Source organism: Halichoerus grypus, chromosome 8 (assembly GCF_964656455.1).
Source record: "Halichoerus grypus chromosome 8, mHalGry1.hap1.1, whole genome shotgun sequence".
NCBI classification, from domain to species: Eukaryota; Metazoa; Chordata; class Mammalia; order Carnivora; family Phocidae; genus Halichoerus; species Halichoerus grypus.
The window spans coordinates 28479873-28501137 of NC_135719.1; the positions used below are offsets into that span (position 1 = coordinate 28479873).

At 58.0% G+C, this 21265-nt stretch overlaps 1 protein-coding gene across 1 annotated transcript in view; it reads left to right on the forward strand.

Moving 5' to 3' along the window:
• Positions 1-1441: 1441 nt before the first annotated feature.
• KLF13 (KLF transcription factor 13) overlaps positions 1442-21265 on the forward strand; it is a 50088-nt gene continuing 30264 nt past the window's right edge. Inside the window, exon 1 of the mRNA XM_036106073.2 lies at positions 1442-2500. Within this exon, the coding sequence (XP_035961966.1) occupies positions 1909-2500 (592 nt within the window). The 5' untranslated portion in view covers positions 1442-1908. The remainder of the gene's footprint in view (positions 2501-21265) is intronic.

The following is a 21265-nucleotide window of genomic DNA, read 5'->3' on the forward strand; positions in this document are numbered from 1 at the left end:
CCCACCCAGCCCCCTTCTCAGGTCCGCAGGCTCCCCTCGCGGTCGGCGGACACATGCAAACCGTCCTTTAAGGCAAACCAGCCAGGGGCTCCCGTCCCAGGCCTCAGCCTTCCGGTGCAGGGGCTGCCAGCGAGGGTCCGGAAAGGGGCTTGCGGCGCTTGATTCTGAGGCAGTAGGAAGTTATGTACTGGCCTCTCCAGTGATGGCCTAGGCCTGTAGAAGGATGGTGGGGCCGAGGGGATGGGGGGGGGGGGGGCGCCGGTGAGAGTCAGGGGCAAGTTGGCAGGGCAAGGGCCAGGAGTACACGGGCTGGGCGCAGCGGAGTGTTTCCTTCGGGAGGCCCGGACAGGGGGTGGGTGGGGCGCGGTGGGCGGGGTCCTCGCAGCTGGTGGCGTTTGAAGCCTTCCCCACCGCGGTGGGAGAGGGGCAGCCTGGAGAAGTTGGCAGCTGGCCTGGGGCGGGGAGGAGGAAGGGGCCCCGCGTTCCCCGAACAGCGGCGCCGGCTGCACCAGCACGTAGTTCACTCTTGCAAGCACAGGACGCGGTGGGCACGTCACCCACGTTGCCAGGTTAACCACCAGCCCGGAGCCAGTGCGGCTCCGGCTGACCTAGGCTCACCGGCAGCGCGATCCCCTCCGGGTCCCCGGCCGCCCGGGACCAGTCGGGGAAGCAGCCGGTCCTTCCTGCGGGAGCGGCCCCGCCCCACCCGTGACCTCGCTCCCAGCTGGGCCGCAGGGAGGCCCGGAGCTCAGCAGAGGGAGCATGGAGGGGGCGAGCGGCCTGCGTCTCGAGGCGCGGCCACCTAGGAACCCTGCAGCGGCGGGGTGCACGGGGAGTTGTTCCGCCCCCAGCCAGGCCCGCAGCCCCGCGCCCAGCCGAAGCGGACACGCCTCCTCGCCGTGCAAACGTCGCTCTGGAAGGGAAGAGAGAAGCGGAGGCGAGCCCCGCCGAGGCGCACCCATCCTTGGCGCCCCTCACAGGCGGGGTGGAGGGACAAAGGGGCGCCCTCCCGAGCGCTCGCTTCCACTCCGGGGTTCGAGGCTGTCACCGTACAGAAGACTCGGCAGGAAAATGTCCCGCGGGTTCCCCGCTGCTAGGGGGGTAGGGTGGGGTGGGGAGCGGTCCCCTCACAGCCACGCCCCGGCCCACCGCCCTCGGACGTCCTGCGTCAGCGTGCCCGGCTCCCGGCTCAAATTTCCGCTCCTCCTCCCGCCGGCCAAGAGGGCACGCCCATTGGCGCGCGCAGGCCCCAAGGCCCGGTCGGCCCCCCTGGCCGCCTGGATTGGTCCGACCGCCTACCCACGAACCTACGGCGTCCGCCCCTGTCCTAGGCCACGCCCCCTCCTCAGACGCGGGCGCGCGACCGCTCTATCCTGACGAGGCGCGCTCTAGGATCCCCGCCCCCTCCGCGCGCGCAGTTCCCCGCGGCCGCCGCCGCCGCCTGTAACCTGCGCCGCCAGGATGTGGCTGGGGGCTGACGTCGGGTCCAGATGTGGCCCCGGCCCCGCCCACCCCCGGGGCCGGGCCGCCCACACCGACCCGCGGCGCGCACGGCGGCTGTCCCGCCTGCCACAATGCGCGGCGAGGCTGCGGCCGCAACTTGGCGAGGTAGTCTCTAACGTCGCTGCTCGGCATCCCTAGGACAGGCCGCCCCTGACGCCGCGCGGGGACCCCACTGGCCCGCGCCCCCCATGCGCTCACTCTTTGGTGCCCGGCCGGGCGGGCGCCGCGCGGACGCGGAGCCGCGCGGGTGACGGCAGAGGCGGCTGCGCGCCCAGCCCAGCCCGCGGAGAGGGCGCGCCGCGCCCCCGCCCCCCGCCCGCTCTCGGGAGGCCGTGGGTGCGGATGCGCCTCTGACGACTCGCAGCCACCAGCAGTGCCGCCGGCCCGCCGGCCGGAGCCCGCAGCATGGCAGCCGCCGCCTATGTGGACCACTTCGCCGCCGAGTGCCTCGTGTCCATGTCGAGCCGCGCGGTCGTGCACGGGCCGCGGGAGGGGCCGGAGCCCGGACCCGAGGGCGCGGCCGCCGCTGTCGCCGCCACGCTGCCCCGCGTCGAGGAGCGCCGCGACGGCAAGGACAGTGCCTCGCTCTTCGTGGTGGCGCGGATCTTGGCGGACCTCAACCAGCAAGCGCCGGCGCCCGCCCCGGCGGAGCGCAGAGAGGGCGCCGCGGCCCGGAAGGCGAGGACCCCCTGCCGCCTGCCGCCTGCGCCGCCACCCGCCCCCGAGCCCACCTCCCCCGGCGGCGAAGGTGCGGCGGCCGCGCCCCTCAGCCCTGCGTGGAGCGAGCCCGAGGCCGAGCTCGAGGCGGGGCTGGAGCCGGAGCGGGAGCCAGGGCCCGCGGGGAGCGGCGAACCCGGCCTCAGACAAAGGGGCCGGCGGGGCCGAAGTCGCGCCGACCTGGAGTCCCCGCAGAGAAAGCACAAGTGCCACTACGCGGGCTGCGAGAAAGTTTACGGGAAATCCTCGCACCTCAAGGCGCACCTGAGAACTCACACAGGTCAGTAGGGCCGCCCGGGCGCCCCGAGCGCGCGGACGGGGACAGCGCAGGCCACCGGGCCACGCCCCCGGAGCTGCCGGCGGGGCGCGAGGGGCGGTCGGGCCGGGAACGGTCGGGGCCTCGCCCCTTCCCCCGCCACACGGTCCTGCGGTCGGCCCCGCGCGCCGAGCGAGGCGGGTCCGGGAGCTGGGAGCCGGCGCCCGCCCGGCGACCGCGCCCCCGCCGGGCACGCCCCCTCCCCGGGCACTCTCGGGCGGGGCCGCGGGGGCGGATGTCGTCATCTGGGCTGCGGGCGTAGGCCCCGCGGGGGCCGGGGGGCGGCGCGGGCAGGTGCGGGCGAGCTGGGTGGGGGCCTCGCGTGCTGCTCCGGGAGATGGGCGGCGGGGGCGCCCCGGGGCCGCGGGGGAGGGGTGCCCTCGCCCCGGCCCCTCCCCTGCCGGCCCCTCCCCCGCCGGCCTAGCGCGCGCTCGGGAGGGGAGGGACCCGCCCGGCCCGGCCCGGGCGAGCGGCGGGCGAAGTTCACGCGGGGACAGGGCTCCCTCCAGCCACTCGGCACATTCTTCGCTCTCCTCTTCCTGTAATTTTTCCAGCGCTCTAAGGTTTAATTTGTCGAAACCAGAGCCAGCAGCGGCCGACGCGGGTGGCGGTCCGGGTTCTCGGCCGGAGGCTCTTTGTGGGAGCCCCGCCCATCCGGCCAGCAGGGGCGCGCCCGACCCTAGGGGGCTCCTCGGCCTGGGGGCGCTTTCACCCGCCTAGTCCACAGCCTATTCCTCCGCGCCCCCTTCTCCTCCGCCCTGCTCTCACCTGCCGGGTGCCGGATGCGTGCGGGCGGCACCTGCACGGGGGCGGTCGGTCTCAGAGGACCATCGCCTGACCCCCAACCCCCGGGCAGCCGTCCCCTTCGCACGGGCCCGGGACCTCGTCGTTGGTTGTTTTTCGTTTTCTTAAACACAAAGGTGGGATGCAACCTTTCTCACCCAGTTTGGTTTTAAAGAATTGTGTGTTTTTTCTGGGTAACTCTTCTGTTACACTTAATTCTTCCACATTTGGAGCAGGTTAAAAACCCGTATAAATACAGTTACCTTGATACCAACGATTTAGACTTCACATTTATAAAACAGTACAGAAACTGGTTACAAGACTGGCTTAAAAACTGCAGCCCTCAAGACCCTGGAGCTGAAAGACCCCCTTCTCCTGGTATATTTGGAACTGAGCTGTCCCGAGGTATGCAGGTGTCAAAGCCAGCGGATTTCAGACAAACCTTTACCTCGGAGGCTGCCCACGCGGTTTTCGTCCCTTGCTGTGGGCGCCCCAAATCACGTGGCTGGTGGTGGGGTCGAGGGTGAAGGCGGGGCCATTTCTATTCATTTTGAGTCAGAATTAAGGGTGTGTGGACCGAGATAGGGGGTGGGGTTAGTGTAGGGATGTTGGTTCAGCTTGGGAACGTTACTGCAAGGGTGGGTGTGGCCGTGGAGGAGGGGCCAAACTAGGTTGGGTTCCTGGAGCACCCAGATTACCGGGGCGGGGGCAGTGCGTGGGGCGTGGCTCGAGGACTGCCTTGGGGGGCGAGGCCGGCACTGGACCGGTAATTTAAGGATTGGAAACTTCGTAGCCTGTTTGACTGTGGCCTTCCAGCGGGCTAGCGGGGTTCGAGAATTGCGGAGGGGCTGGCTGAGGGGCGGGGCTCGCTGTCATGGGCGGGGCAGGCTTGGACGGGGGCCGGAGCTGGAGGATAGCTGGTGGGTTGCCTTGCTCCCTGATTCAGGCTCTAGTGTCTCTGATGGGGTCCCTTGGCTAGAGGATTGGGCAGAGGCGTTGGGAACCCGGGCCTCCCCCGGTGGGGTGGAACCCAGTCTCTCTGGGGTGCTTTGAAACCCTAAGCAGGCAGAAGAGGATGGACCCCACACTGGCTGCAGTGTGCTGGGTCTAAGAGCAGGGAGGTGACCTTGCCCTCCAGGTGAGCCCTACCTCCAGAGCAGATGTAGACCTCCAAGTCAGGAGTGTACGGGGTTCCTTTGGGGCCCTTGGAAATGTAGATTTCCAGGTCCCAGATATTCGACCTTCCGCCGAACACAGTTTTAGTGGTGCCCCAGGTGAATCTGATTATGAACCAAGAAAACCTGCCTCTGGAGGGTGTCTGGTTCAGCCTCAGGTGGAGAGCACCTCTAGGGAGCCCATTTCCAGCCTGTGCCCAGGTGTGCAGAACATAATTAGCTGGTGTTTATAGAGGAGACAGGGGTAGCCCACAGGCCACAGTGGGTGACCAAGAGGCCAGGCTACCCTGGGAAGACCTGAGCACCAGACCTTGGTTCTGAGGTAGCTGTGGTTTGGTTTGTGGGCTTCCAGCAGCTTTCTGGGGGGTCCCTGCCGGCAGTGGTTCAGGTCATGCCAGGCCTTCTACTCCAATAGGAACTGCCACCACCACCACCCCACCCACCCATAGCGATGTCATGGCAGGGGGTGAATATCAAAACCCCTTTAGCCAAGAAGGCAGTTTACAGCTTGCTCTGTCTAGCCTTGTGGCCAAGGACGGGTCCCCAGACCTCCCTGCAGCTTGGTGATGTCTCCCCTGACCACTTGGAAGATCTGTGGGAAATGAGGCTGTGAGTTTGAGAACCCTTTGGGAAGTACAAGGCTCAGCCTTGACTCTGGGGAGACCAGGCCCTCCCTGACTCTGCTGTGATCTCCCACCCCCACTCCCTGCCCGGCTGAATGCAAAAGAGCTGCTTGTCCTGGTTAGTTGTGTGCCAGTCTCCTGGGGACTGATTACCCTGTCACATTTAGGTAATTGTTGATGTTATAGCAAACACGTGATGAAACAAAGACACTAACGTTTTTGCAACTCAACCCACTTTTTTTTTTTTAAGCCACTTATTTGGCTAGTCAGAACTTCCCAGTCCAGATCTGGGAATTTGCTAAGTCTTGCCTTGGGGAGTAGCAAGACCAGGAACGTATTTTCTTGGAGGCTGAAGGGCTTTGATGTGAACATTCAGGACTTTCAGAAGGAAAGGCCTAGGGCCCTTTGAGGGCCGATCTTCCCCCTGAGCCAGCCAGGCCCTTCACCTGGAGATTCCTGCTTGTTGTCTGGAGTGGTGGGGCTTGGCAGGCCCCCAGCAGAATGGTCACTCAGCCTTTCTTGGCAGAGATGCCTTGAATACATTCCTACCTATTTGTTCCCACAAAGAATTGTTTTCAGAATGCCTCTGTGCCCTGCTTTCCCTGCAGCCCCGGGAGCTAAAACATCCACTCGCTAGCTGCCTGGGCTGGGTCCGTATCAGCAGCTCTGGGGGCCTGGCTGGAAAGGGGGGCACTGTGCTGTGCACGGCTCCTCCCTCCTGCAGACCTGGACGGAGACACATCCCTGGTCACCTGGCCCTCTTTGGGGTGGGGGTGGGAGTAGAGTAAGATTGCATTCTCTCAGCCATTTCCTGTAATAATTTGGGTGGGGTTAGTTGGAAGTTTATCTTGAGCCACTGAACAAGGGATTTGATCATGAATGAGATTATTGGGGCAGGGTATTTAGGTTCCCTCCCCCAACACAAACTCTGGCTGTAGAGCCTGGTTTCCAACCACACTGCTCTCCTGGCCCCGTCGCAGCTGCGTCGGACCGGCAGCCTGTCGAGTGGAGGGTGAGCGGCTGGGGTCTCTTTTACCCAGGGCGAAGCCAGGCTGGCAGAGAGCCAGCACTTTGTTCAGGATACATGCAGGCTGGCAGTTCCCGTCCCTGCTCGCATGGTCCCGGGCTGCCAGCGGGCCTGGTTGTGAAATTCTTCAAACAGCGCAGAAGCGAGTAGACAGAACGTGTCCGCCTTGCCTTCCTCTGGCTAACCACTATCACCGCATGTTGGTGTGTCCCTTTCCAGACCCTTTTAATGGATTTGCATTATGCGTGCGTGTGCGTCCACACAGACATTTGAAAAATACATATGCAGGATCGTAGCGAATACATTCTACCACAGGCTTTTGTTGTGTGCTTGTTTAATGAGGCCCCTTCGTTCTTTTTCCTGGCTGCGTGGTATTCCGGGGGGGGGCCATGAGGCTGTGCCAGACATAACTGGTGAGCCTCTCACCCGTTGGAAGGATAGCTGCGTTGCCTTTCCCGTTTTTCATTGTTCCGTGCCCGCAGCAGTGGGCTCTGGTGTGGGTCTTGGTGCGGAGGGGCTGGCATTTCTGTAAGATTGAGCCCTGGCAGGGTTACCGACCGTGGTGTAGAGAGCAGTTCAGTGCACTGTGGAGTTACTATGTTGACTTAAAAGACACATTATGTTTTTAAAGGAAATAGATGGAGGTCTTGGTCTCCCCAGTACTGAGGTTCCTGCTGTGTTGCTGCCTTTTTTTTTTTTAAACTTCTCCCAGTTCTCCTTTTGCACATGTGCGATCATCATATTGAGAACATTTAAAACAACACTAACAAAACCACCATTACTCTCTCACGCCTCATGACCTCCCACTGTCTTTACTTGGCTTACGCTGTGGCCCGGCCCGGGTGAGGGCTCAGCCCCTGTTGCAGTTAGGTGTGCCCACCCCACCCCCCACCCCTGTGCCTCCTGGCTTGTTGGCCCTGGGCACGAGGCTGGTGTGATGCCATTTGAAACTCTCCCTTCTCTGGCTAAAAGAGGGCTGGAGCCCCTCCCGTGTGAACAAGCTGATAGCACTACACTTCACTTAACCACAGGTCCTGTGGGGGGGCTTTGGATGTGGAACACCAACAGAGGTGGCATCCTGCCCCTTCAGAGTCGGTGCTCTGAAGCCCACTCACTGAACTGAGCTGCGACAGCCCAGGCACGGTTAGGACCTGTTTGCTCTGACCTTCCTCTGAGTCCAGTTGGTGGTTGGGTTCCTAGACGTAGCAAATCAAAAGGGGAAGGGGGATATACGTTGATAGCGGCTACAAGCAAGGAAGGAAAGAAACCAAGTTATTAATATGTATACATCTGTATATGCATGTGTACTTAAATATATAACTCAAGAAACCCAACAAAACCAAACAGCACTGGAACAAAGGTGGGGCTGTTAGTGGAGGGGCACGTTGTCCTGCCCAGTAGTCCCTGAGGCCCGTGTTCTGTCATAATCGGCATTTTATAACAGTGATCTTGAGGTATCAGGGCACTGTTAAAGTGTGTCTGGTTTGTGCTTTAAGAAGCAGTTAAACTAATTTTTGAAATGAAAACTTCTAGAATGACATACTCGGCTCTCACAGTTGTATCTAATGCTTGTAGACTGCTTGCTAGGGGCTGCATGGTTCTGTTTGCATTCGTCTCCAGTAAGCTGTTTCATCTTCCCAAGGACCCTGTGAAATAGGCACAGTCTTCAAATAAGGATGCCAAGGCTCAGATGGGTTAAGGAATCTGCCCAGGGCAGCACAGCAAATGAGGGGGAAGCTGAGGTTTGTGCCTGGGCAGCCACACTGCTGAGTTCGGGTATACCCGCTGTGCCTGACTGCGACTCCTGTCTGGACCTGTGTTCTGGGGCATGACAGGTGGGCTGGGCCTCATGGTATTAGAAGCCTGCATGTCCCCAGCACACTGCTCCCCCCCCACAGATTCCCATTCTGAAATACAGTGAACGCTCAGACGTTCTTCTAGACTCATCAGTTAAACATTTTGTCACCCTCTTTTTATCCTTTTTTCCCTTCCTCCTTTTTTTCCTCTAAGTACTGTATTTTGTCCCTTCCCTGTCTCTCCTCTTTCTTTAAATAGTACGTATTATGTAATGTGCAGTCCATATTCAGTCTCCCTAATGATTCCCAAAATGTCCCTTATAGGATGCAGGATCCAGTTAATCACACATGGCGTTTAGTTGGCCTGTCTCTTTAGTTTCCTGTTGTCTGGAGTAGTCCCCTATCTTGTGGCCTTTTGTTGCATTGGCATTTAGGGATCCGGACCAGTTGTCTTGTAGAATATCCCGCAGTCTGGATTTGTCCAGTTGCTTCCCCCTGATTAGGTGCAGCCTAAACAGATTTTGGTCAAAAACATGACCCAGGTAACGTTGGGCACTTCCATGCACCACCATGGGAGCGTATGATGTCAGATTGCCCGGTTGCTGGATCACATCTGTGGTTAAGGCAGTGTCTGCCAGGTCTCTTCACTATGAAGGGACATTCTTCTCTCGATAATAAGTAACCAGTAGGGTGACACTTTGAGACTGGGTTTTTGGAGGGTTAGGGTGCTGCTGGGCCTGTGTGTGTAGCCAGGTGCCTGGCTGGTGCAGGGGCGGTGTCTGGTCACCTTTATTCAGCCCCCTTCGATCTGGTCCACCTGGTAGGTTTCTGCTGCTTCTTCCAACTTCCTTGACTGGACAAGCACTGGGATTTCTGGGTCCTGTTGTTGGGAGTCCTTTTAAAGTCAAAGGATAGCTCAGCCAAGTCTTAGGTGCTCCCTTTCCAGATAAACAACACGCCCTAATTTTACTTTGAGTGAAAATGTTTCCAGATGGTATTTATAGCCTTTTTTTTTTTTTTTTTTTTTTTTTCAGTTAGCCCACCAGCACCCTGGCTCTGTGGCCACAGGTGACCCATCCCCCAGGCCTGAGTAGGGCCTGCAGCCAGTGATACCCTCAAGGTCCTGGTGGGTCTCTGCATGCTTTCCAGAAAAGAACAAATATTGATCTAAGTCCACACACCTGAGTCTGTTTTACTTCCCTTTCATTAACCCCAAGTGGGATTATTTTCTTGAGAAGTCAGCTTCCCATCAAAATGGAATTAAACTTTGGAGTGTTCTCTCCGGCTTGGCAGTTTCGAAGCAGCTGCTGTAGTGGGAATGGGATGGGAGGGTAGTGGGGGTTTGGGACCCTGAGCTCAGAAGGCCTTGGCCCCTGCTCTCAGTCAATATAATGGAGACTTGAATGCTAATTTTTTACTTTGTTGGCAATGATTTGACACTAGGCACTTGATGTAAGACAAATCCTCACCCAACCAAAAGCTCTGCCGTTTGGCTACACACACACACACACACACACACACACACACACACACACACACACACACACACACAATCCTGGATTCTGGTTCATTGGTTCAGTTTGATCTTAGAGTCCCCCTAAACCCCAGATTCCAGCTACACACACACACACACACACACACACACACACACACACACACACACACACACACACAATCCTGGATTCTGGTTCATTGGTTCAGTTTGATCTTAGAGTCCCCCTAAACCCCAGATTCCAGCATCTGGATCAGCTGTGTGCAAGTCAGGCTTCTTGGAGGCATGGAGTTCCCTCAGCTGAAAGTAGGCCGTGGTAAAGAGACGGATCGGCTGCCTTGCCAACCCCCTTGCCCCTCTCAGTGCCCTAGCACTGAGTGCCTTCTGCCCAGCTCCAGTCCCCCTCCTGCCCGAGGGCCTGGGCGTCGTCACTGTTTGCTGTTGGGTGTTGTGTGCATGGTGGGAGCAAGTAGCCTTGACCAGTCCATAGTTTTAACTAACATCATTCTGGACAAACAGAACAGAGGGTACAGGTGTTTTTGGGGGGAGGTAACGTTGAGCGGGGGGGTCCTGTTTATTGTTCTCCGTATTTGAAGTTCATCACACAAAAACACTTGCTAACCAGGAACTTGGCCACACTCCGTGGCGATTGGCCAGTCTGTCCCAAGGTGACCTGCTTGGGAGAGCGCTGAGGCTTGATGCCTCAGATTAAATGTCCCTGCTCTGCTGCCACAGGGGCGTGGCCTTCCCCGCATGGGTGGGTGACCCATGGTCCCTGAGCACAGGGTACAAGCTCGTCTCCTTGGAGCTAGAGTCCAGGGTACATCGTGAAAGAGCTTTGCAAGGAATGGGGGCCCAAATTAAAAATCACTTGCCAGGGAGCACGTGGCTTGGTGCCTGCATCTAGGGCTCCCAGGAGCTTCTGGAGGTGGGCTTCTGGCACCTGCCTGTCTCCTGCGAACAGTGGCCAATTGGAAGGAAGCTTGGGAATGGGGAGAAGATGAAGTGGGCTCAGAGGAGCTCGGGAGCCTTCTTGCCTCCCACCCAGGACCACCAAAGAGACACGGAGGGACATCAGCAAGGTGATGGCCAGGCAGCTTGGCCCGTGGTCAAGGTCCCAAGTTGGGGCCTCCTGACACTCTTGCCTTAAGTAGACCTGAGCTCATTCTCCTCACGTATGTGTAGGATCTATGATATAGGCTGGAATTTCCACCCCTGTAAACTCCTTCTCTGAGCTTTTTTACTTGTCTTTAACTCTTTTTAATGGTATACATGTTCATACACAGAGGATCAAGGGAACTTGGTTTGGGGCTAGAGGTAGAAGTTAGTTAATGGCAGATCAAGAATAGAGGTTTTTGCAAGGAAGTATTGGGAAAGAGAGGAAACAGAAGAGGCATTCGTGAGCTTAGAGCTCCGCCCTTTGAGGGGGCGGCGCCAGGCTTCTAGGTCTGTCCTTGGCGCCCAGTGATGTTTTGCCTGGGCCATCAGCTGGGCTCATTGTTCAAAACCGTGTCTGGGATCAGGGGAAGGGTCTGGAAACTGGTGTTGGCACTATGAGTGCACCTCAGACATCTTACCAGTAACAAACTCCAACATATTTTCATTGAAAGAGAAATAATAAATGTGAGCTAATTATAAAGTTGCCATTGTAACAAGTGCTGGACAGTCCAGCTCCTTAGCAGTCTCTCTGTTGTCTTAGTTAACACTCTGCAGTCTGCTTCCCTGACTTACTGCCTCACAGCAGCGTGCGAGGGCCCACAGGGGACTCCGGCTCCTTGCAGCCCTGTGTGCTAAGGGCAGTTTACCAAGGCTTCCTTGTTTTTTCCAGAGTGCCCCTTTTTGGCTGCTTTCATGGCATGTCCTGCTTTCTAAAATTACTTTGCTGTTTGGCCTTATGCATCAGGGGATATCAGAAGGGTCTGAGGGGCTTTGCAGATGGTGTTTTTTTATCACGATGAAGCATAGTCTCAGCATTTTATGCCATGCCCTCTTTGTGGGGGTTCCGTAGTTCGGCCAACAAGCGTCTGCCATCATGGGCATCCTGTTTCCCTGTTGGTGAGCACGAAGGTGGTTGTCCTGAGTTACTGTCAGGCCTTTGGGTCTCGCAGGAGATTCAGCCTCTGCTCCTTCTAGGTTCTGATTTGAAGCTGTCCTTCCCTAATGATCAGTGGGTGTTACATGTTAGCATTTTGCTTTGGATGGGTTGCCTCATTCTAAAGTGTACTAACTTTGGCCTTCTAAAAACTTCCACTTTCATTTCCCTTTCCCTGATCTCACTCGTCTCCCTGAATCTGAGCTGAGGATTTAAACTCCTTCCCATACTCAGGCCCTCCTGTCCCACATTCAGCACCGCACATGGCCTCTGAAGACAGATACTTGTGTGTGTGTGTGTGTGTGTGTGTGTGTGCGCGCACACTGTCAGCCACCTGCCAAAGCTCAGGAGATTGTTCCTTTGGAAGTAAGCCAGTCACAAGGCATCTGGCCAGGTGGCACAGGCTGCGGCAGGGATGGCTTTTTCTCCATGACCCCGAGTGGGGCTGTTTCACATCCAGGCCAGTAACTTGCAAGAGCACAGAAGGAAGGAGCAGTGTGTGCTGGGTAGGTCTGGCCTTCAGGGTAGAGTGGGGACCCTGGAGCCAAGCTGGACGGTTTGCATTCTTGGTCCCTGATGGAGTCTTCCTTCTCAAGTCATTCTGCCCTTGCTTGACCTTTTCTGCTAGGGCAGACAGCCTGGTATGGGGGCCTGGCTGAGGCCAGGTGAATGGAAGCTCTTTAGCTACCCAGCTAAGTGTGCAGCCCTGTGTGCCCTCACTTCTCATGCTCTCCTCCTCCTCCCCTCCCTCTTCGCCCTTCCCCATCCTCCTCCCCCTCCCTTTCCCTAGTCTTCCTCTCTCTCTCTTCCCCCTTCTCCTCCCCCCTTCCCCTTCTCCTCCCCCCTTCCCCTTCTCCTCCCCCTTCCCCTTCTCCTCCCCCCTTCCCCTTCTCCTCCCCCCTTTCCCCTTCTCTCCCTTTCCCCTTCCTCCTCCCCCCTCCCTTTCCCTAGTCTTCCTCTCCTTCCTCCCCCTTCTCCTGTCCCCTTCCCTTTCCTTCCCTCCCTTCCCCTCTTCCTCTCCCTCCTCCCCTTCTCCTGTCCCCTTCCCCTTCCTCCTCCCTCTCCCTTCCCCTCCTCCTCCTCTCCCTCCTCCCCCTCCTCTTGCCCCCTTCCTCCTCCCCTCTCCCTTTCTCTAGTCTTCCTCTCCCTCCTCTCCCTTTTCCTGTCCCCTCCCCCTTCCTTCTCTCCTCTCCCTTTACCTAGTCTTCCTCTCCCTCTTTCCCCTTCTCCTGCCCCCTTCCTTCCTTCCTCCTCTTCTTCCTCCTCCCTTCTCCTTCCTCCTCCTCCACCTCTCCCTTCTTTCTCCTTCCCCGGGACTCTTGTCCCTTCCCTTCACCCTTCCTCCCCTGTTCATCTCTCTCCCCTTCTCTTTTCTCCCCTCCCCTTTCTTCTCACCCTGCTTGCACCCTAGGATATAAGCACATTTTTAATCCGCCTTCAGGGGTTTCCAGCCCACAGGACTAAGGCAGGAGGTGTGCTGGGGAGTAGGGCCCCAGGGGCTTGAGAGCTGGTGAAGACCCCTCTCCTTGGTGCTGTAGCTCTGGCTCAGCCTGGGAGACCCCATGGGCTGGCTTCCTCCTCACACCCTCTGGGGATGCCCTGGCAGCCCTTCCCAGTGTGGTAGCCTGGTGGGCTGTTCCTGGGCAGTCGGCCTCCTCCTACAGAACGGGAGGTAAACAGTGGGTCTCCTTGGCAACTGGCAGAGCTGGGGCTCAAAGTGCTGGTGGCAAGAGTTCTCATTGTCTCAAGTTTCTGGGATGCTGTTTTTGTTTTGATTTTTTTTTTTCTTTAATTAGCTGGAGTGACTAAGATACCAAAATGCCTGACCCGGTTCCTATAATTTCTTAATAAACATTTATATTCCATTTATAGGAGGAATGTTTCTTCCCATGATTCATTGACTTTTTCTTTTAAACTGTGGCGAGGCAGGGCGGGGGTGGCACAAAGGGGCCCCCCCTGCACATGGCTGGCTGGGCCGCAGGCCGGAGGGGAGCGGGGTTGCCTGGCAGGGGTCCAGGCACTGGGAGCACTGACGTAAACACCACACCAGGATTGTATTGGCTTTGAAGCTGATTAAGTTCCATGGAAAATTTGGGGGTGATGCCTCTCTTACCTCGGGGTGTTCGGATCCCTATAACTGGAGCTTCAGGAAGCCATCTGACAGACCCGTAAGTCTTTCTGAGCCCGAGCAGTGCTCTCTCCACCCAATGCCAGTTCTCCAAGGTGTGAACTAGTTTCACACCTCGGTACAAGGTGACGCTTTGGTGTTTGCTGTTAAACAGTAACTACCATGTAGGTAACTTGGGCTGGATGTGCCAGGGCGGGTCTCCTGCCACCCTGCTGGCTGTCTCAGGGAGTGCCGGGAGAGGGGTTCTGGGCCAGGCAGGGCCCTGGGGGTGGTGTGTCCTTTAAGCTGCTCTGCAGTTAACACCCAGGCCTGTATCCAGGGTCCCTTCTTCATTGTGGGCATGTAGGCCCCTTGGTTCCCTTCTCTCTACACAGACAGGCTGAATTTTTGCTGGGTCGGGCACGGCTGCCCCGTGGCCCCTCCCTCCTCAGCTTCACTGCCGACGCCCTGTGTGTACCTGTGTTGAAAGCCTTTCCCTGCAGCAGGGGCTATTGCGATCACCATGGGGGGAGAGTTCCCCCCCAACTCAAAACTGAAGGAAATGTCTCTATGTGTTGCATTTATTTTGTGGTGAGTGGTGTTACTGGTGTTACTGGTTCATGCACTGTACCTTTCAGCTTTTCCAGCTTTTTCCGTCAAGTGCTGGGCAGCCTACTTCCGTGGGCACTGAGAAGCCTTCTCGTCATCCTTTCTCCCTTTGTAAGGGACCCTTTTCAAGGATGTATGCAGAATTTGATTTTTTTTTTTTTTTTGGTGAAGAATTTGGTTTTTTTTATAGTGTTGGAGAAAAGACACAAATTAAAGATATTAAACTGGTATTGAAAAGTGTTGGCAGTCCAAGCCCTAATCCATTTGGGAGTTTTGTCAAAAGCCCAGTGTCTCTGTGCCCTTTGTAAGTCCTAACTAACAACCTGGACTTTGGACTCCCAACCCGGCTGCTGAGCTCCCCTCCCAGCTGCAGCTGCTTCTGGAGCCTCTCAGTGTTTTTATCAGAGGAAGTCCTTTTTGCCTGATACGCTTTGTCCTTTAAACAGAGAGACAAAACGGAATGTTGTTGAGGACTCTGGGCTCTGGAGTGAGAACAGATCGAGCCGGCCAGTGTTCTTATGTGGCGAGCAGGTCGGGGTGTGCTGAGCTCAGAGCAGAGGAGGGTAGTGGGAGCGCTCCAGGCGCCCGGTAGGAGGTGCGTGAGAGGTGTGGTGTGTGGCGTGTGAACGTGTTGTGTGCGGGTGCAGTTTGCATGTGTCTGGGTAGTGTATGTTTAACCTGCTGGAGCAGAACTTTACCCAGAACTGTAATGCTCACCAGCACCTGAGTGAACATTTTTGCTGCCTGCTCTTTTGGAGAAAAACAACAACAGATGCTTTAGAACTCCTTTTTTGAAGCAGGTGCCCGCTCACGCCCCCACCCGCTGGTACCGCGTGTGGGGTGAGCGCCCCGGCAGCGCGGCCCCAGCCGGGCCCCAGCCTCCACGCTGCAGTCTGGAAAGTGCCCATCCTGGGCTGTGGGAGGATGAGCTGGGAGCCGGGAGCCGGGAGCCGGGCCCCTGGAGGCCGGTGGAGACGTGAGGCTCCTGGAGCATCTTGTTGCTATGGAGACCTGCTGCGGGCGGAGCTCCGCTCAGCCTAGGGGGCGGTGGCCCCCTCTCAGGTGAGCCTCGCCGGTTACCAGGGAACGGAGCCTCCCAGGCCCCAGCCCGTTGGGCTGGGCCTGGTGTTTTTTAAAGCGCAGAAGCGGCTGAACTGGGAGCTTGAGGTGAAAGCCGCCGTCACTGGGCACAGAGCAGCTCTGGTGGGCGCCAGCAGAGACGGGCACCGGGCTAGCGGCTTCTCCCCTCCGCAGGGTCAGACAGTCTCGTGGTGACAGGTGCTGTGCTATCCTGCCGGGCGACTCCACCTCCATGGAGGGACTTCCCGGGTCCAGGTGTGCTCTGGGCGCCACTTGCAGAAGCATGCCCACCCCTCGGGGAGGAGTTCGGTAACTGGCCGCCTGGCTGGCAGCAGCCCTGCGGCTCCTTCAGGTGGAGGGCGCTCGGCTCGGCTGTCACGGCCGCTTCGGCGCGCAGCCAGGGAATCCCACTCAGGGCTTACATTTGCTATTTTTATAGCTTTCCTGGGCTTCTCCGGTTTCAGCACGCATTCTGCTTCTTGTTTGCAGGAGGAGTTGCTTTCGTGAGCTTTGGGCCATCTGTGGATTCCCCCCTCCCCCACTTTCTTTTCTTTCCTTTTTTTGGGGGGACAGCTATTCAGTGTTTGTAGATAGGAGAATTGTTTCCTAAGGGGAAGCAGCAAAGCGTTCTTGAGGCCGGCTTTTCAGCTGTCGGACCACAGTTTCATACCTCTTTCCTGCTTGCTTTTCATCTTCGTGAGTGTGTTTGGCATCAAGATGCTTCCTGTGTGGTCTGAGGTGAATATTTTGAATGAATATAAGGGCTGAGGGCATCGATTCTGAGATAACACCTGGGCACCAGCGTGGCCTTCCTTCCTCTCTCCTGGCATCTCCCCGTCCCACGGGATATTTGTGATTCTTGGGTGGGGGCAGGGGCTCCCCGGTCCCCCGCGGACCTGCACCTCTGCTCAGCCAGGAGAGGCCGCTGGGGGCCTGGGCTGTTCCTGTGCCCTGCTCACGTGGTGGGCTGTGTCCCTTGCCTGCTCTGAGCGACGGGGCTGTGGGGAGCCCCCTGGGCTGGGCACACCCCGCAGCCCTGCGCAGGACCCGCTAGCTCAGGTGTCCACTCGACGTCCCCCCGGGGAGAAACAGCCCCAGGTCTGTGGTGGCCACGTTTGGATGTCCTTCAAAGTGCACAGACACGCACGCCCCCGTCCTTCTCACAGTGGTGAAGGGGCAGAAGCCAGGGCTGTCTGTGCAGAAAGGCTGGAAAGGCGTGGCCTCCAGTAGAGATTCCTGCAGGCTGCTCCCTGGCATGTAGAACACCAGGAGGCCGGAGAGGCGTCCAGCCTGCTGTGGGGCCCAGAGTGGGGAGGCACTTTAGCCGGTGGGTGGCCTGAGTGCTCATGGGCCCTCGCAGGGCCATGTGCCCACCTGTGCCAGCCGCATCCTGGGCCCCAGGAGAGCAAACAGGGTTTCATATGTTAGGGGACGATTTCCAGCCACAAGGAAATGACCTGGAAACTTTTCTGCTTACATTGCCCATTATCGAGAGCGGCCAGCCCTGGGTGCTCAGCGTGCCCTCTGGGTTTTGGACGTTCTGACTCTGGACTGCCGTGACTCCATGGAAGACAGAGCCTTGCAGAGGCCAGACATAGAAAACCCAAGGGCACCTTGGGCTCCCAGGCACAGAATTGGTGTCTCCTGGTTCCTGAATCAGCTTGGGAAGGGCTTTAGGAGTCTGCCTTCTCAGTTTTTCTGGAGGGCAGAGTTGCCCCTCTGGGGCCCTTGCCCAGCTCCGGGGTGCTCCGTGCGGTCATCTTGCTTTAACGTCTCTTCGTTGGGGAGATATCTTGCTACTACCCCCCACTGCACCTCCTTTTTCTCTGGGTGCGTTTTTGTGTAATAGTGTGTCTCCCTTGCCCCAGTGAAACAGGTCACACCAAGCGGAGCAAAAGGCCCGTGCCTACTCAAGAACTACTTGTGGCACAAATGGCTGGATCTCGGAGATGACATTGACCTTGGGGGATGCTCCCTGCTGTTGTTTGAATGTGTCCCCCGCCCAGATTCTCAGGTTAAACTCTAATGCCCTATGTGTTGATATTTGGCGGTGGGGCTTTGGGGAGGTGATTAGGTCCTGCGCCCTCCTGAATGGGATCGGTGCCCTTATAAAAGAGGCTCTGGAGAGCTCCCTTGCCCCTTCTTCCTTGTGAGGACACAGTGAGAAGGCACCAGCTAGGAACCAGGAAGAGGGCCCTGAGCCTTGATCTTGGACTTCCTATCCTAGAACTGTGAGAAACACATTTCTGCTCTTTGTAAGATACCCCGTTGGTGGGCGCCTGGGTGGCTCAGTTGGTTAAGCGACTGCCTTCGGCTCAGGTCATGATCCTGGAGTCCCTGGATCGAGTCCCACATCGGGCTCCCTGCTCAGCAGGGAGTCTGCTTCTCCCTCTGACCCTCCCTCCTTTCATGTGCTCTCTCTCTCTCTCTCATTCTCTCTCTCAAGTAAATAAATAAAAAAATCTTTAAAAAAAAAAAAAAAAAAAAAAAAAAAGATACCCCGTTGGTGATATTTGGTGACAGACTGAACAAACTAAGACACTCCCCAAGCCCTTTGGGCAAATACCCAGCAATACTTCCCCAGCTACCTCAGGTTAGCGCCTGGTGCCCATGCAGTCCAGAGCCCTTCACTCCAGCTCCAGAGGCGGGACTTACCCTCCCAACCCTGTTCATGAAGATGGGGTACCCCCAGATCTGCCCTGACAGCATCCTAAACCTGGAGGCTGGCTGGCACCTGGTCTCACCCCTCACTTGCGCCACGGCTGGGGGTGTCAGCAGAGTGGTCCCCTGAGTGTCTCCATCACTGCCTTCACCTGAATTTTCAGGCCATTGCCACTTGAAATGGGCCGTGGCTCAGAATTTTCCATGTATCCAGTTGGCAGGGGTTCCAGGGAAGGGGTTAGGGGTGTTGGGACCAAGGCCGGGAACCAGCAGCAGCCCAGGTACTCACCAGACAGGGTTCCTCAGTACCTGAGCTGGTGACCTTTGCCTTGTGGGGTGGCCTGCTCTTGCCCCCTGTCATGGACTGGGTCCACGATGGGGTGAAGGGGTCACCCCCTTCTCAGGAGCCTATTGCCCCCAGTGATAAGGGAGAGCTCTTAGAGGTCTGGGCTGTCTTTCTGTACCCTTCCCCAGGGCCAAACATGGTGGTCACAGGATTTGTCTTAAGAATGTGGGGAATGAGTCCTGGTCCTTGAGTTTACAGGGTTTTTTTTTTTTCCCCCTAAAAGCAGTAGAATCTTTCCTTCAACCAAATCCCATGAATTCCAGTGTAGAACAGAGCTGGGGAGGATTGCTGGTAGGGGCTGGAAGGGTTTTGGCTGTCGCGCCTTTTGTCACTGAGCACTCCAGGGCACTCTCCACACACCCCGAAGACAGTCCCCAGCGAGGCTGGCTGTGTTGTCCCCAGGCTAGCATAGGTCCTGCTTCTGTACCTCAGTGATTTGGAGGGGAAGGAAGCGAGATGAATGGGGTTCAGCCCCTAAGGCTGCAGGCTAGCTGCGGGCTAACCCTTGGGGCTGGACCAGGGAGTTGGGCCCTCAAGGTCTGGGGCAGGTAACTTCTGGGGTCTGTGGTCAGTGTCCTCTCACCTTTCAGAGGGGTGCTACCCTGGCTGCTCAGGCTTTAGTCGAGGGTGATTGGGTTAGGGCTCTGTGGGGTCCAGCAGGCAGAGGTAGTGATGAGACCCTGGCCAGAGCAAGGGGCAGAGTGGAGGGCAGACAGGAGGCACATAAGGTCACAAGACAGGGGGCAACAGGGTCTTAACCCACCCTGCAGGCTGGCTGAGAAGCACTGAGCTCTCAAGAGTCAGGAGAGAAGGTGGCCAGGGCTCAAGGCGATGGGCTGGCAGGTATGGGAGCGGGGTCGGCCAAGCCGGTGGCACACACTGCACTGGTGTGTAGAGCAGACAGTGCTGGGGTGGGGGATGTGGGGCATGGGGCTTTGTCACTCATTCCCTGAGGGCCGCAAGGGTCCTGGCTCTGGCTGTGCTTCTGCCCCTTGAAGGGAAGACTTGGTGTCTGAGGCCAGAGCCATGTGGCCTCATCCCCATATGCTGTTCTGGGCCTGGGCTGGGGGGTCTGTGTCCCTCACTCCAACCCCCCTTCACCCTGGGTGCTCTACCCATCCCACTCAGCCAGGTCTTTCCCTCCTTCAGATGCCTTCTCAGAAAGCACAGGGGTGGCGGCAGATCCAGGCCTGAGTGAGCACTGTGTGCCCAGCAGTATGTGACCAGGGGACACACAGGAAGTGAAAGGAAACACTTTAGTGAGCGTGAGGAGAGCCAGAGAGGTGAGCTGCTCCTGTGGCTGCCTTTCACCGGTGACCCTGATGTCCCCGGATGGGCAGCACCCCACCTGGCTGGCATGCTGTGCCTGGGGGTGTCATCACAGTGATGGCAGGCTGGATCTCCCACCATCCCAGCTCTAAAGGAAGAGTATCAGAGGGCAGACATGTCTCAGGACATCCCCAGAGCTCAGATGGAGCTTGTGTGCAGAGGGGGTAGGACACCTGAGTGCCTGTGTGTGCCCAGCATGAGCCCCGGTCCTGGCACATGACCCTACTGCCCAGTGTCCCTCATGAGTCTCCGGTCTGTCCCCATGGGAATCCAGGCCTGTTCTGTACAGAACACCTGGTCGATGATCTTGACTCTGTTGTTTCTGGGAAGATTACCCATCTTAGTTCCAGAAAGCTCCTTCTTCCTTTTTCTGAAATGTGGAGCTTTCTCTCCCCACCCCGTGAGTCAGGAGCAGAGCTGTCCTCAGTGGGCCCCTCACTTTGCCGGCCTGGGCCTGGGCCGTCCCTCCTGGCTGTGGGAAGCCTGCACACCTGGCCCTGCTCTGGCCCTCCCCCCCACCCCTGCCCTGCCACCCGGTCACGGTGTGGCTCCGTCTTGTCTCCCACAGACCTGTGCCCGGTGCTCCCACACCTCTATCCTGCCAGTGACTCCATGCCATCTCTCCTTTCTCTTCTTTCTCCTCAGGTCCTGCCTGGTCTCCTGGCCTCTCAGGATCTCAGGGGCTCCCAGGCTAGGGGCTCCGAGCCTCCTGCTGCCTCCCCCACAACCATAGCCTCTGCTCTGGGGTGGGCCTCCCATGAGGCAATGACCTGCTTTGTCACAGTGGTTCACTTCCGTACCTTCTTTTCTCTTTCAAAAGCATCATCTTCAACTGGAAGAAGAAATGAAAACACCACCTGTGCCTCAAAACCATTCAGTTTCTGGACAGGGATGTGCCAGGCACTTGGTAGTTGGGCCTGGCTCACCCCTGCCCTCCGCTCTGCCCTGCGCCCGCCCCATGCAGTCAGGATTGGGGGTCAGCGGCCAGGCGGCTGAGGTCAGGGAGGTGCAGACTGGGATGGTGGTTTGGGTGGGCAGCAGGGGAGAGGGGCAGCCTGGGGGGTCAAGCACAGGAGGGGCTCAGGGTAGGAATCTCAGGTCCCCTGGCCACTGGCCTTCAGCTGGGGCTGTGGTGGGGCTGGGTTTATGTCAGGGCTCCAAACTCAGTAGGTAGGAGTATTTGCGGGCTTGAAAAACTCGGTTAGTTAGGCAAGGAGCTGGGGTTTAGACACCTTCCTGGCATCAGCAGGTATCCCCCCAGAGCTGTGCTGGCAGCACCGAGGCTTCCAAGGAGAAGGCTTCGAAGTTTAGTCTGGGAACCACCTGGGAGTCCAGGGCCACCAGGAGAATGGTTTCTATGAGACTGAGCTGGACTGAATGGTGGTGTGGGAAGTACTGTCCCTGGGGCTTGTGTGTGTGTGTGTGGGGGGTGGGTCTTTTCAAAGCTCTGAGCAAGGCTCATGTTGTTGAAGGGATGGTGTGGAGGGGGCCGTGGCTGGTGTGGGAGCAGGGAGGGGCTGCCCCGTTATTGGGGTGGGTGTGGGGAACCTGACAGAGGCTGGGTAGCCAAAGGAAAGTCAGAGGGAGGGCTGGGGTTTTTGTCCTCAGG